At 34.6% G+C, this 16,749-nt stretch overlaps 2 protein-coding genes across 13 annotated transcripts in view; one reads left to right on the top strand and one right to left on the bottom strand.

Moving 5' to 3' along the window:
• LOC123557579 (von Willebrand factor A domain-containing protein 3B-like) overlaps positions 1 to 9,007 on the bottom strand; it is a 39,715-nt gene extending 30,708 nt beyond the window's left edge. For all 5 annotated transcript variants that reach the window (XM_053543895.1, XM_053543892.1, XM_053543893.1 and 2 more), the window contains exons 1-5: positions 8,973 to 9,007; positions 5,785 to 5,959; positions 2,375 to 2,611; positions 1,159 to 1,250; positions 321 to 571 (exon numbers count right to left, since the gene is read on the bottom strand). In XM_053543895.1, the coding sequence (XP_053399870.1) occupies positions 321 to 571; positions 1,159 to 1,250; positions 2,375 to 2,611; positions 5,785 to 5,881 (677 nt within the window). In that variant the 5' untranslated portion in view covers positions 5,882 to 5,959; positions 8,973 to 9,007. The remainder of the gene's footprint in view (positions 1 to 320; positions 572 to 1,158; positions 1,251 to 2,374; positions 2,612 to 5,784; positions 5,960 to 8,972) is intronic.
• A 213-nt stretch (positions 9,008 to 9,220) lies between these two features.
• Positions 9,221 to 16,749, top strand: part of LOC123557577 (palmitoyltransferase ZDHHC15B-like) — a 38,269-nt gene continuing 30,740 nt past the window's right edge. For all 8 annotated transcript variants that reach the window (XM_045349111.2, XM_045349112.2, XM_045349110.2 and 5 more), the window contains exons 1-4: positions 9,221 to 9,367; positions 11,477 to 11,503; positions 14,667 to 14,761; positions 16,046 to 16,172. In XM_045349111.2, the coding sequence (XP_045205046.2) occupies positions 9,253 to 9,367; positions 11,477 to 11,503; positions 14,667 to 14,761; positions 16,046 to 16,172 (364 nt within the window). In that variant the 5' untranslated portion in view covers positions 9,221 to 9,252. The remainder of the gene's footprint in view (positions 9,368 to 11,476; positions 11,504 to 14,666; positions 14,762 to 16,045; positions 16,173 to 16,749) is intronic.

Here is a 16,749-nt window from a genome sequence, read left to right as displayed (position 1 = left end):
AAGTCCTTGTCTATACTTAAAAATTTATATCTCCTTTGTTAGTACCTAACTTTTAGTCAGCATATAGTTTGGTGTTATTCATTCTCCAAGTTCCCTGTCTATAAAAAGAAATATGAATGTAACAAGCTACGACTTTGATCGTACAAATTTCTTCAACACAAATTGTCAAAATCCCTTAATCTTCAAAGACATTGAATTCCTTCAAAATTCTGGAAGAATATGCAGCCATCAAAAACCAAAAGATTTGTAGTCACAAAAGGTACGCATATCCTAGATGCAGATATTTTACATTCCTCAGATTTATAAGAACTAATACAAACCTGATCAAGTTGAACTTGGCAATCTGAGTAACCTGTTCATAAATCACCCTTTCGAGTCCCATCCTGTACATATCAAACTGTTGTGGTGACATGTTACGAATGTCAAGGACAACAGTGACGGCTTTCTCTTCCATGACGCCGAACAGACGGCGACTTTCTGACGTCAACCATTCCAGTCGGCGTTTATATAGGTGTATAGCTTGCTGAAGACGGTTTTCTAGCTGGCGTAACTTATCTCGTCCACAGGTGATCTAAAAAAAATTCCAATGGATTACTTGGTTAGGATTTAAAAAAACATGGGCAATTTTGTGTCAGATGGTAATTTTCCAGCTTTTATCGTGGAAGAAGACCCCAGGTGTCCTTAAACTTGCCTCCAGACATATCAGGCATGGCCGGCGACTGGGTAGAACCACCAACCTTCAGCAAGCCGGCTGTATGGTTTTGCACATGATGTCTCAAACAGGGCTCGGACCTATAGGGGCTAGGGAAAAGAGATCTGATTTCAGCGACTATGACCATGGATGTGTCCACTACCAGATCAGAGTCAAACAGCATGCAGAAACTACTTGAAACATTTGCAAAGGTTCCACAGACACTGTGCCTTATGTGCATAACAATGCTGTGAACAGAATGCAGACACAACAGTACAGCAAACAGAAAGTTGGAAAATACAGTTAGCTTCGGTTAATGATGAATATTCTTGCGAAAAGATTTCCATATTTGGTACCAATCTTTTGAAATAGAAATCTGAGATGTGTATTTTCCACCAAACTACAAAAAATACTACTAGGAGAAAAAAATCAAGATAGGTTATTTTTGCTAAGAATATTTGTCTTACATTAAACATTTTTCCATCAGATCGCATAAGCTGGTGAAACATGCCTTCGGCATATCTGGATGACACAGGTCTCTTCAACGTTGAGTCAAAATCTACAAGGTAAAAATATACAAGCAATGGTAACAGAACTTTAACACACCATATAAGGGTATCAAGGCTTAACATATGGCAATATGCATGAAAAGAGTTATACTTCTTGAACCTCTTATGCACATCTTAAAAATGCCAAATCAAGAAAAAAAGATGACCGCGTCAAAAATTGAACCCGGACCGCTGCGGCAATAAAGTTTTCAGCTGTCGTTTTTTCCACTGTCGTTACCAATAATGACATGGAGGATTTAGTATTCAATGCATTTCAATATAGATATCTATAATCGAGGCAATTTACCTATCGTAAAGCGTTACAAACACTTTTCGATTTTCAATGTAAAAAGTAGTAATAAAAACTAATTCTCATGTATTTCCATAACATATAGTCTGTCAGTAATTAAGTTTCAAAGCATTCTTATGCAATACAGCATTAATTTCCAGATATCTAAAAAAATCTTCTTTTTTTGTTTTCAAAAAATCTGGAGGTCAGTGCCTTTAACATTCGCGAAATTGCAAAACTGGTATCCTATTTTAATTTGAATTATACTAATGGTGAATATTTACATGCAGGTTAATTTTCACGAGATGTAGGGTCTCGCAAATATAGCGAAAATTAAACCCTTGTGAAAATTTCTGCTTTTACAGTATTCAAGAAATGTCAACCTAAACAAAACTTTTAACCAAGCTATTTCGATATTCTTAGTACAAAAATTGCCATAATTATAACAAAATGCAAGTGAAAGTTTAACAGTCACTGTTCTTGGCCGACTTTTTCAATTATTAATGAATAACAAGTGTACAAAGTTTCAAAGCTACAGCTATTATATCTTAACCGAGCGACACTGTCAATCATCTGTAGACAATGCCATGCAGGCCTTTAAGAAAATCAGACAAGCTCATAATATCATGTTAGTAACATTCTTTTACATCAGAAACTAAAGAGTGCATAATATTTTGAAGGGGCTTTTGCTTCTTTTGTTTTTGTAAAAATTAGTCCCATTTCATTAAAGTATAATTATTTTCATAGTACCATGGTGATGAAAAATGACCACTGACCAAGAACTATGAAATGTTTTCCAACCTAACAAAATTCAGCCCATAAAGTTTCTAATGCTCAAGATTTTACCTTCACTCATTTTAAACCCAATCACTGGCAGAATCTGTTGCATAGCCAGCTTATTCTTATGTAGACCGTAGTTCTGCAACCATTTCCTTGTACAGATAAGGGCTCTGACGTCCAGTTCCCACTCCTTGCTTGGGGTTTTCTTTATGCTGACTTCTGGGTTATAATCATCTTCACTTTTCACTATCACAGATGAAGGGGTTTCATTAAGGCACCGTGTGTTCATATCAAATGACACTTCTGAAACAAAAAGCAAAAATTTGTCAATGTAACAACTGAAAAAATATATTTTGGACTTTCTTCCTTTCTGTTTTCCCACTCTTTTAGACTCAGTGAGACATAAAACCACTGATAAGCTTCTTTTAGATGCAAAGAGACGTAAAACCACTGATAAGCTTCTTTCAGACTAAAAGAAATATAGAACCACTGATAAGCTTCTTCTAGACTCAAAGAGACATAAAACCACTGATAAGCTTCTTCTAGACTCAAAGAGACATAAAACCACTGATAAGCTTCTTCTAGACTCAAAGAGACATTATACCACTGATAACCTTCTTTCAGACTCAACGAGACATAAAACCACTGATAAGCTTCTTCTAGACTCAAAGAGACATAAAACCACTGATAAGCTTCTTCTAAACTCAAAGAGACATAATACCACTGATAACCTTCTTTCAGACTCAACAAGACATAAAACCACTGATAAGCTTCTTCTAGACTCAAAGAGACATAAAACCACTGGTAAGCTTCTTCTAGACTCAAAGAGACATAAAACCACTGATAAGCTTCTTCTAGACTCAAAGAGACATAAAACCACTGATAAGCTTCTTTCTTCACACAAAATTACCCCCCCCCCCCCCCAACATGGATATCAATGATTTCAAGGTATTTGTGTGCTGTGAGGTAAACACCCTAAAAAAGCAATGATAAACTTTGACAAGATAACAGTATGCTGTTAGAGATTTTTGAAAATCCAAGTTCCTAATACCTTCCTTCTGAAATGGATTTAAGTGACAAATCTGATCCAGGTAGATCATGTTTTTGCACTTACCTGACAAGATAACTCAAAACCAATTGAAAAATGTGATAATAAAATACAGGGTCACAATAAAGGAATAAGGGAGTGAGTTTAGTTTTGTTGAAATTGACAATGATTTTAAACACCTAGAAAAACATTTTAACAAGAGCTGTCCATAAGACAGCACATCTGACTATTTAATAGCTTCTGACTTGAACAAAGGCTATAACCCAGCCTTCAACAAGGGCTATAACCCTGACTTAAACATGGGCTATAACCGTTCAAGATTTATGTTACTGAGTTATTTTAAAATCATTTCAATATCTTAAATTTCACTATGGCAATAATGACAACTTGCACGCAAAACTTTAACCAAGCTGTTTAAGCCAAATAAGGGCCATAACTTGAATTAACTTCAGCCAATGGTTCTCTTAAATATGTTTGATGAGAAAGATGTACAGGTCCCCTGATATATGTAGTCACTACTGAGATGCAATCTGATGGTAAATTGCATGCAAGACTAACTGAATTTTCTAAGTTGAAAAAGGGACATGATATACATCAAATTCAACCTAGAGTTATCTTACTTGGTTACTTAAGTTGGTTTGATGACTGGAAACATTCTGTGAGTTTTCAATCAAATACAAGCAACTATTAATGGTACTGAGATACAGCTGAAATTTCTGAGTTGAAAAACAGCCAGAATTTGTATTGAATATAATGAGTTATCTAACTTGGTTATTCTAGTATGTCTGGTGACTGGGAAGCACTAAGGGAAGTTTCACCTCTATACATATAGTTGTTACTGAGATGCAGCTTCATAGTTAGTTGCACGCTTAACTTTAGAAAAAAAGGGCCATAATTTGAATCAAATTCAACCAAGAGTTGTATCCCTTATGAAGGACTTATGTAGCTTGACAGTAGCAGGATTAAAATATGGTTATAAACATTTCAGTGTTTAGTGGTGTGTGCCACATTTTCCTCCATTTCTGAGATGTTTCAACCAAGAGTTATCTAACTTGTTTAATTTCATAGGTTTGATGACCAAGAAGCCTTGTGAGAAGTTTCAATCAAATGTATGCAATAGTTACTGAGATATGATCTTGCATGCAAAACTTTAACCTAAGTATGAGGCAGTTGCCCAGGTGAGTAGAGCAGCTCACACTATAATATTCTTCAAATAATTAAGCTAAACTGCTAAATTTGCCTTATACTGTAAAGTCAAAATTATTTGTGTGGGATTAATTTTTACTAATTTCACATTTCTGACTATTTCACTGACATTATAATTATGTAGTATTCTGATTACTTTAACTGTAAAAATTTACACCTGACACAAAGATTACACACAAGGATATTATTATCTTTTCAAATTCACAAAATTTCGGTCAAATGAAAATCTTTAATGTTAGTAACATTAACAGACAGGTTATACTGGAGTGCACTTATAAACTTTTTATTCAAAACTGATTATGATTAATGATATATACCCAAATGCAGACAAATATAAAATGACATTTCTAATTCAAATCAAATATTTACATAAATTCAAATTTGAACAGACTGGATCAACAAACACAGGTTATCAGTAACATATAAACCTAGAAGGATACATTTTTACTGCTACTGTGTACAATACCGATATCTGTGTTACAACTGTGACCAATATGATATTTAACCTGAACTATGACTTTAAAGCCATTAAAACAGCCACAAAGTATTCTGGTACATTAGGGTAACAATAAATTTACCTGTATATGGATGTTACTTTGAAAGAAAAAATAAAGACAGAGAGTTTATATTGTAAGATATAGATCAAAGATTTGAAAGTCTTCATCATGTTTAGTTTCCAATCAGAGCCTCTATGGCTGTGTGGTAAAAGTCCCTGGCTTCAAATCGCTTGCCCCTCACCACTGTAGGCTTGAAACCTCACTTTGGGTGTAGAATTCTTTCATGTGAGGAAGCCATTCAGCTGATTTAAGAAAGACTGATGGTTCTACCCAGGTGTCCATGCCTACGAAAATGCTCAGAGGGACATAGTGGGTATTCCTTCACCAAAAAAAAAAGCTAAAAAATTGCAATGTCACCTATAATTGTCAACAAAAACTAAGTTTTGCATCAAAAAATCTATCATAGCTAGGTGATACGAACATTTTCTCTTGATTAATGTTATTAAAATAATATAACATAATTCTGATACGAGTACCCTTCTTTAAACATTTAGGGAATTCATATTCATTTAACAAAGAGAAATTTAATTAAATGAAATCTACACAAGCTACAGAAGGACATGGCTCCCTGAAAAGCTACAGTCTGCTATCAACAAGTGTCAAACTTGACACTGACTTAAGGTTTAGTCTTAGATTAAGGATCTTTGAAAACGTAAGCTACTTACTATCAGAGTAGGCCATTTTCTTGTATGGATCCACTGCCAGGAATGTATCCCTTATGGCAGTAGATGTTTTCTGTTCTGTCGACAGGAAGCTATCCATTTTTTGTTGATGTCTTTTTCTGTTGACAGTGAACTTTTATATGACTCTAAGGATCCTTACTTTCAACAAATCGTTGACCTACAATTATAAAACAAAGAAAATAAAATTGAAAATACTGCAAAATATCATTCCAATATTTCAAACAAATGTATTTCAAGATGTACGTTTAGACAAAACTTTCAGGTAATAAAACACTAAGACATACAGAAAAGCAGAAATCTTCAAACATTTTCCATAATTTTTCATAATTTTTTTCAAAAACCTTATCCAGTTGACTTAAATTTCTAACTTGAGTATACATTTTTATGTATTTTATGTATATGTTATTGATCTATACTTCATTAGAAACAAACTTGGTATTAGTATCTTGCTTATCTAATTAATCTGAGTTGCTCTGGGAGAAAATAATCACACAGTGGAAACGAAATTATCACACAACACCATATTGATCTAGCAAGTAGACAATGAAAAATAAAAAAAGAATTGGCACATTTGTATAATTTTGCTCTTCTTGATTACCATGAAATTAAAAATTGGGACATATTTCTTTATTGATAATTTACTGTATTTTTTGTTCATAATTAAAGTAATGCATTTTAAACCATTAATTATTTTCACAACACTAATGTTCTGAAGTTTTACAACTGTAACCTCTTTAATAAATTTATTTTAATATTATGAATAAGCACTAAGTCTTGTTAAAATTTTGTTTACCATCAGCTAAAAGAGGCAATATTTAATTCCATAAATTTATAAATTTTACCGATTCAAAATTTAACTCCATTTATAAGTCTAATAAATTTTACAAATTAACTTTTTCAAGGAAAATTTGATTAATTTGTTCAATTTTCTGTGTTGCTGTTAAAGTGTTCTTCAACATTTCTAGCTACTCTGGAATATTGCATGTGTATGTTAATTTATAAAAAGAGTACCGGTAAGGCCATACAAAATTGGATCTGGTTTTAATATTTCTGGTAGGATAGGTTTGGGCTGGACCACTGTGCTCTGGACTGAGAAATAATTGTTTAAAAACAGACATTTTGCAAGAATGAAAAACAAATTCAGTCATGTAAGATTTTGTTCATATTTTTTATTCTTTCATTTCAAAATTACTACTTAAGGTCTGAGTAATTTCCACTTAGCAAATAATACTGATGACACTGACTACTATTACAACAAAATTTTTATGATCTTCAACAAAATTGTTATGATCTTCAACAAAATTGTATCCAACAAAATTGCTATGATTTTCTACAGAATATTGACAGATTTGCTTTTTCAAAATGCATTTTGTTTAAGCTTGAACGAGCATTTAAAAAATAGTCTGTGTGTCGAATAAGTTCACAGAGCTGGACTAAATTACCCCTAGCTAGAGATGCACTAATGGGGTAGCTACACTGTAATACTTCTTGGCTGTTGCCACAGTGTTACTTTGTTTAACAATAAAAAGCAAAATTCAAGTTCAAATTTCAGAACAAGCTTGAACTATTGTCTATACACATGTAGGCAAAAGTCTTGAACTAACAAGAGCTGTCCATAAGACAGCTGATGCTCGACTATTTGACTATAATAAATGCTGTCCCAGAAGCAGAAATATTACACTAAATGTTAAATATTTGTACAGTTTCGGTCCAGTATCTGCATAAGAGTTTTGGAGATAGTAACTTGCATGCAAATCTTTAACCAGAAGTTTTTAAGTTCAAAAGGGGACATAATTTCTTGCTGTCTGCAGTTTTCGCTGGTATGCAATGGATACCAACAAATGCCCAAACATACACCTTTCTGACAAAGTCTGCGTATATGTTTCTCAGTTTCTACACAAGCCAAGGCTCAAGCTGTGCTACATTTAAGTATCCACAATTAGCTGTTACATTGTAGATTTCCCAAAATACGCAGAAACTTATGGTGACAAGTTTAGGACACTTTATTTTAATGCAAATCATCTTGAACATTTGCCTTGTTATCTGGAGCACTCAAAATATTATCATTACAAATGCTATATATTTATACTTTCTTATCCACTTTGAAACGTAATCTCAGACACGCAACTGATAATTCTGGCAACTGTAAATTAACTTATAACTGATGCTATTTCAGAAAGCTGAATGTTTTCAGCTAAACTGAAAACTTGCTATTTTTGAGCACGCAAGATAATGAGTAAAAAATAAGTGTGTCCTAAACCAAAGAAGTATAAATACATAGAATCGCAACTGGAGATAATCTCGCGTGGGCAGGTATCACCGTGTTAAACGGCGTTATCTTACTGAAGCGTTTGCTGACTTGATCACTTGTGATTAAATCAACAGATGCTTATTAAAGTATTTGACTGGCAATACGGTCGTCACATAGTAAACCGAATCGGATCCAATTTTCGAACGACCACTGTTAATTTCTCAGTCTTCCAATTACAAATTAATTCACTTCTTCCCCGTGTAGAAAATACCAACAACATTAAAAAAAACACCATTAACATTATAAACAAACGATCTGATAGAAAGTTTTTCACGACACAAATTTTCATCCTTATGCTTTGTGTTTCATACATGCACAGGTCCTGAATTTTCAAACTACCACTTTTGATTTCCCAGACTTCCAATCAAAAATTCATTTCTTCCCCGTGTAGAAAATACTAACAACATTAAAAAACCAATTATCATTATAAACAAACCATCCAAAAGAAACTTTTTCACACAACACAAATTTTTATCCTTCTGCTGTCTGTTTCATACACCGGTAAAATGCGACTTCATTCAGTTTCCATGTGATGTTGGCAAGATTTGCTCTATATGCCTTTCAAGTTGCGAACCGATTTATTTTTATAGCTCTTTGCCTAAACATACCACTGTAGAAACTTATGCCATGGTGAGGACAGAACAAACACCATCAATTATCATTCTCACACTCAAATTATTTAGTCAGTGTACAAAAACCAAGTATCTGTTAGAAATCCTACATTTAAATCGCTTTTTGCCTATTAGACTAATGAAGAAGAAAACGTTTAAGACACTGCTAATTTCAAAACAGATTACTCAATCCTTACTAAATCCAGCAAGCTTAAGTGATAAGAAAACTAAGTCAATTAAGCAAGCACCTGTCAGTAGCCGCCATCTTGTTTATCAATCGTTGCTTAGCTTTCTAAATTTACGGCATTTTCCGTAACAGGTGTCCGGTAATCACCGTAACTACGGTTTAGACTCGATACGGAAATTATCGAATGAAAAAACATTCACCGGGTTTTACCGTAAACTGGTTCTTGTTTCCTTTACCACGTATAAGTGAACGATTGAAAAACTAGGAACCAATCTTATAAAATTTATGAGCGCATAACCACATGACGTATTACACATTCATCGTCCAGGAAGGAAACAGAAATGGCACCGACAGCAATTAGATTATGCTGTGCTGCCTTTAGGTGGACACCAGTCGTATTTATATCAGCGATAGTGGTGTGGTCATACTATGCTTACGTGATTCAAATGTGTATTTGTAAGTACGGTACTAGATTGTACTCAAAACATTTTTTTTAGGTTCGTCAAAGGTAAACTTTATTTATGTTGGTTTTAACAAACTTTGTATTGTAAAGGTTAGCTAATAAGTAATTTTCCAACAAATGTGTGAACTGGCTAGGGGTCCGGTAACCGTAGTTCTATAAATAAATGTCTGATTTCAATATTTTCCGATTTTGACATTTCGTATAGTCCGACGTTTTATCGAACATGGAACTGTCAAATCTTCTTTAATGTAAAGAATGAATTTAGACGAAAAATATTCTCACGGTTGGATTTTATAAACAATGCTGCCCGTTACGGTATGTATTGTCTTATATAGTGTGTATATATAGTTGATATATGTTACCAGCATTTATCTGTGGTAATTTAATTAATAGTTCTTTCATCAAGTTATAAGTTCATATCAAAGCAGTTTCAGAGGCTAGTCCAAAATTATGCATTTGGCGGTACCTGTGCATCAAATAATGACCGTATATTTTTTTACTAGTGCCGTTGGTTGTCTATAGTCCGTGTCTAGAGGTCTAGTTACAGGAACCCTAGCCACTGCCATTTTAATGTGAAGATTTTTTTACAGACATACCTAAAAATGGAGTAATTTCGGTTCTTTTCGAAAGAAACGCGGCATTATCTTGTTATTTGGAACAGGTTCCGAACAAATATTTTGATATATTTTACGATAAAATGGACATTGTTTCATTCCGAACTGGATAACCACTTTGGAACTACTTTTTAAAGTGCAGAATAATTTGATGTAATAATACTTTGATTTATTCCATTTTTATTTAAGTACTGTCAAAGTCATTAAATTACTTTAATAAATGCCACCCTCTTGCCTACAAAAAATGTATATGAATGAAAAACAAGGGCATTCAAAATAACAGGAGTATTAAAATATATAATATATAGCTAGGGAGTTGTGATTCTAAAAAGGCCCTGGAAGGAAAAGGTTTCCCCTGGAAAAGGGTTTTCTTTGGTGGATAGAGTTCTTCAGAAAATGGGGCTTAGCAATCGATTGGGGGTTAAAAGTGTCTGAAAATGGGATTTTAAAAAAATAGTCCTTATTTTAGTATGTGTTTCAAATATTTGCATCATTTAGAAAATTCATGGTGACTTTCATAAAAGATTCATTGAAATGCTTCCATTATAATAACTTACTGTCACTCAAAAGACAGCAGTTTTAGTTAATTCAATGTATGTTTTGTTTAGGCCCGAAGGGACGTATTATGTTATGTCCCGGTGTCCGTCCGTTCGTCCGTTAGTAATTTCGTGTCCGCTCTGTAACTCTTGAACCCCTTGAAGGATTTCAAAGAAACTTGACACAAATGTTCACCACACCAAGACGATGTGCAGAGCGCATGTTTTGGATGTCTCATTTCAAGGTCAAGGTCACACTTAGAGTTCAAAGGTCATATGAGTGTGTTTCGTGTCCCTCTGTAACTCTTGAACTTATATGTCTTTGCTGTGTCTGCTCTGTAACTCTTGAACTGTTTGAAGGATTTCAAAGAAGCTTGGCACAAATGTTCACCACACTGAGGCGACGTGCAGAGCACATGTTTTGGATGACTCGCTTCAAGGTCAAGGTCACACTTAGGGATCAAAGGTCATATATGACTTTGCTTTGTGTATATTGCTCTGCATTGCAGTGCTCTTGTTTTTATTTGGCAAAATACCTTTTTGTTCTCTTACAATATTTTTTTTTTAATAACTTCCCTTTTTTGTTACTATAAATAGCCTATTTATATAAATAGCTTATTTTGAAACTTTTTTGTTATTGGCAGTAGGGAAAAACTGAGACCACTTTTCTGTGGTACAACATGGATGGTACATCCAATTTTTAGATGTATTTTGACATAACTTTACCTAGTAAGAACTTTTTCTTGGACTTGGACATTTTTTTTTTTGAATTTCTTCTTTTTGTTGTTCCTGTCCTTTGGGCTTAAACAGTCAAGTTCTTTAAATTTTGCTCCCATCCTCTGATGTAACCCTTTGGGCATATATTGCCCCACTTGGCGGCGCTCTTGTTTTTCATGAGATACTAAGTTCCCATAGTTGTTGAATTTCTAATATTACATTTTCTTTTTTTCAGTGACTGTTGACAGTGTTACAGAAAAAGGTAGGTAGTTTTTCAGTTTTTAAATTTCGCGAATGCATGTGTTAAAATTATGAGACATCTAAGGTTTTCATCCTTTACCATTTGTGCGAGTGGAAGAAGGGCATCAGCTACACCTATATAAGTTTGATGTAGTTCCATAACAGATCTAGTTCACTTATTGAAGGACCACTGAGATAGGTCTTGAGAGTATGGTTTGAACTGCTTGTTATAATATTTTATTGTTGATTCACATTGTTCTATAAAAACACTGATGTACTGTGAAATACCTTAGGGAAATAAATGCTATGTTCTGTTCTGTTCTTGCTCTTTACCACACTTTTGGAAGGGACTTCTGTGACCTGAAAGATGGCAATGACATGAAGATAAAGAATGCAAGGACATCCCTATCTCACATAATTATTGATTCATCTCCCAACAGACCGTCAATAACGTATTAAAATTATGTATCCCATTGCACGAATATCTACAGTTGAACCTGTTTGAGGCAAGGGCCTGCATAATATAGGTGGCCACTAAGGCATACGGATCTAAGGTTCACCTGTACTAGGTACAAAACAAACACAAACAAAAAGAAATCTTAAAGTAATCACAATATAATTATGATTACAGCCTAATTTTGCCTGAATTTGAGTAAATTATGAGTAAAGTAATCAGAAAAATGCATGATTAATGATTAAGTCTGATTACTGAGAAATATTAATCAATTATTAATCATTATGATTGCCTTTAATGATTAACTTGGCTCTGTCTTAGTTTTGTTCTGTTTCATCTGCCAAAGAAGATATTTTTGGTGAAACGAAGACAGTGCCTGTATTTGGGACTGTTAGGGACAATTTCCCCAAGAATATTCAGCAGGCATTGGAAAAAAACAAAACAATTTCCTCATGAATGTTCAGCAGGTGTTCGAAAATATTACTGCTGTATTATATTAATATTCAGTAGACAAGCATGCCTATTGATTGCCTCAAACAAAAACAACTGTCTTGTATCTACGTTATATTCTGTACTTCTCCCAAGGGATGAAATAGGTAGTCTGAATATTGGTACAATTCTGGTCTTTCTGAAGCCTTATTTGTGTCTTGTGCTGTAAATCATTTAATTTTGTGGGTATGAAAATTCATGATTCAGGTCAAAACAGCTATTTGATCAGGATACATATTTGTACCCCCCCCCCCCCCGACAACAAAGTTGTAAGGGGGGGGTATACTGGTTTCAGGTTGTCTGTCCGTTCGTGACACAATCATGTGCGCACCATCTCTCCTCATTCCATTGACACAATTTAATGAAACTTCACACAAGTAATCAGTAACAACAGTAGTTGTGCATGGGGCATGTTACGTTCTTTCAGAAAAAAAATTTGCAGAGTTACGGGACTTTGTTTTTTGTTACTATACTATAAACATAGACACAGTCTTGTGCGCACCATCTCTCCTCATCCCCTCGACACAATTTAATGAAACTTCACACAAGTGATCAGTAACAACAGTAGTTGTGCATGGGGCATGTTAGGTTCTTTCCGAAAAAAAAATTGCAGAGTTACGGGACTTTGTTTTTTGTTACTATACTATATACATAGACACAATCTTGTGTGCACCATCTCTCCTCATCCCCTTGACACAATTTAATGAAACTTCACACAAGTGATTAGTAACAACAGTAGTTGTGCATGGGACATGTTAGGTTCTTTCAGAAAAAAAATTGCAGAGTTATGGGACTTTGTTTTTTGTTACTATACTATATACATAGACACAATCTTGTGTGCACCATCTCTCCTCATCCCCTTGACACAATTTAATGAAACTTCACACAAGTGATCAGTAACAACAGTAGTTGTGCATGGGGCATGTTAGGTTCTTTCAACGACAAAAATTGCAGAGTTATGGGACTTTGTTTCTTGTTAACATACTATGTACATACAGTCTGCATATGCAATCTTGTGCGCGCCTAATCTTCCGAACCCTTACACACAATTTAATGAAACTTCACACAAGTGATCAGTACCAACCCTAGTTGTGCATGGTGCATTTTACGTTCTTTTAGATAAATATTCTGCATAGTTATGGGACTTTGCTTTTTGTTACTATATTGTATATATACATACAGTCCACATAATTATGCAATCTTGTGTGCGTCAAATTGCAATGTACTGTGTCAGTGCATGTTGGGGGTACATTCATCACCTTTAGTGATAGCTCTAGTTGTTTATTTCAAATTTAGAACATAAAATGAATGGGAAGTTTTCTTTCAAGCAAATTCATTGTGATTTAGCCTGTAGCCTGCTGGCGGCAAGTGATTCTGCCTTTGCAACCAGCACAGACCAAGATCAGACTGATCATGGTCTGCACTGTTCGCTATTCAGTCAGTAAATTTTCAGTGAACACCCCTTTGAATAATAAATGGTACTACCCAAATTGGATGATGGACCAGTTCATTTCAGAAATTTAGCAGGCTAAAGGTTAATTTTGTGGATTGACACAAACAGGAAAATTTAATCCACAAAATTAATCCACCACAAAAATTAATGATTTCATGGTATCTAATTTTTATGGAGGCAGAGTTACATGTATTCTGATTTCCTTCTCATTAGCTCTCACCACATAATAGAGTTGATAATAGGTTACTTTAATTTTATGTATGTACTAGCAAGTTGTGCTTTATGACGTCAGTTCAGTAAATTGTATTTTATGACGTCAGTTATAATAAAGTGTAAATTTGACCACAAACTGATGTTAATAGTGTGGTAATTACATACCTTTTATCTGGTAGGTCATATGTATAACTATTGTCACTCATTAATGGGACTAAGTATGCACTGTAGTTATATTTTCATTACATGAACTGTTCAGCAATTGAACAACTTCTAAGACCTGCACATTGAGAACACCTTTGAATGGCTACTCAATAATTGTTCAGCAACTTAACATTTTAAAGGGGTCGCACATTGAATGATCAGCAGCTGAACACCTTTAAACATGAATCCCTGCACATTGATTTTCCAGCAGCTTGAACTCTTAGGTTCACTTTTCCTGAATAATATTAACAACTTTATATTTCTTTGTTGTGATCATTAGGAGATAAAGAAGACCAAGAACCACAGCTCAATTTTTTGCATAGTGCCTAATGTCAAACACTTAAGATGACCATCTGTTTCTGTTTTTTCCAGTTTTATATTTGCTACTGTACCACCCATTGTTGGTGATGTTTGTATGGTCATATGGTAAAACCATATTTACACCTGTTGGAACAGTGCCAAAAAAGGTAAGTTACAAGCAGACATTGCACTACCAGATACTGATTTATATTAGGTCTGTTATGACACACGATTTAGAACTTATATTTATCACTCTCAGTCTCAACACATCATTCCTGACTGTCTCTATTGCCATGAGAGTAAGAGAGAAGAGAAGTAAGGTGAGTGCGAAGACAGAAAGTTGCTTGCAGCATTTTTCACATTTTTGGTATGTTACAGCCAGTGAAAGAACCCTTAACTGCTAGGCCTACCAAGGTATTAATTACGGCTGCCTGCATCTTCACTTAAGTTTAATGTGCTAAAATTTGTGATATATCTAATAATATTGAAAGTTTTTGTTTTTTTTTTGTTAATAGAGGCATGATTTTGATTAGCTATGATTGCACTTACTGTTTAAAATATGTGCCTGTCTATGTGTATAGGTTTGTAGACCAATCACTTCAAACTGTTTAACAGTTTCTTTCAGTTGATTACTTATTTCACCATTAACACTTTCTGTTTGTTTTCTGCACTGTTAAAGAGTGCAATGTGCTTTATTTGTTACATTTGCAATAGGAGAAATACCCCAATATGACATGGGAATGGGGATATGTAAATTATGCAAAGACATTGCCGAATGTCAGTATGGGTCCAATACCTTACAAGACTTACCAAATGTCAATATGGGTCCGATACCTTAAAAGACTTCCCAAAATGTCAATATTGGTCTGATATCTTAAAAGACTTGCTGTCGTGGGTCAAAATTTTGTATCTTGAATTGAAGATGTCAGCTGTATAGTAATTTATTAAGTAGACTGGATATGAGCCGTGCCATGGAAAAACCAACATAGTGGCATTGCGACCAGCATGGATCCAGACCAGCCTGCGCATCCGCGCAGTCTGGTCAGGATCCATGCTGTTCGCTAACAGTTTCTCCAATTCCAATAGGCTTTAAAAGCGAACAGCATGGAGCCTGACCAGACTGCGCGGATGCGCAGGCTGGTCTGGATCCATGCTGGTCGCATACCCACTATGTTGGTTTTCTCATGGCATGGCTCATATTACTATTCCAAGAAACCCACAAACTCAAAAACTTTGATGAATATTTAGCAGTGTTTAGCTGTGTTGTGTTATCTCCAGTCAGCAAGGTGGGAACTCTTACTCAGTAAAAATATGGCTGTTGCAAATCAAACCATGAAGGAAAATTGATTTTAAACATGTCGTCTGTAGATGTCAAGTGGAAAAAAAGATGAATAGGTGTTGGTGTATTTTGTCACTAATAGTGTACTGTATGATTAATTGATTATTTTCAGTTTTATTTACCACACCAAGATGCTGACAAATTGATGAGGGAGACAAATGAGGAAGCTCAGAAAAATATACTGATAGAATTTGCTAGAAATTCTAATCTGCCAGTACAAAACAGAACACATTCAGGAGGTAATGTTTCTTGTTTGACGTAACAAAATTTATAGCAGAGTTTGGAAATTCATCTGACTGCCTGACATATCTGGTAAAATATTCAATCTGCTGAAGAAAATGGAAATTTTACAACAGACGTAGAACGATTTGTTGTTTTGACCAGTTAAGTCTGGCTCTCTTTCATAATTCATTTGTAAACTTAAACTTCTTAAAATTAAATGTTAAAACATGATTTTCAATGGGACATAACCTCAGAATAATTGCTCATTATTACTTTTTGTATGCCCGTGGCGGTGGGCGGCGGTCGGAAGCATGTCCTCTCTCTAACTGAACTATTTTCATCTGATCTTCATCAAACTTACAATGTTTGTGGGCATAATATCTCGGCCAACCAGGCACTCTTGGATTATAGCCCTGGAATTACTTGGAAAAAAACTGCGAATATAGCCTTGTCCGCTCTCTAAGTCGAACAGTTTTCATCCGATCGTCATCAAACTTGCTGATAATGTTTGAGGGCATAATATCTCGGCCAAGTTTGATAAACAGCCAAATCGCACAAGGCACTATTGGATTATGGCCCTTAAATAAGGTCAAG

This window comes from Mercenaria mercenaria, chromosome 5 (assembly GCF_021730395.1).
Source record: "Mercenaria mercenaria strain notata chromosome 5, MADL_Memer_1, whole genome shotgun sequence".
NCBI lineage: Eukaryota > Metazoa > Mollusca > Bivalvia > Venerida > Veneridae > Mercenaria > Mercenaria mercenaria.
Note: the sequence above shows the minus strand (reverse complement) of the source record. Positions and strands in the feature narration are given on the sequence as shown.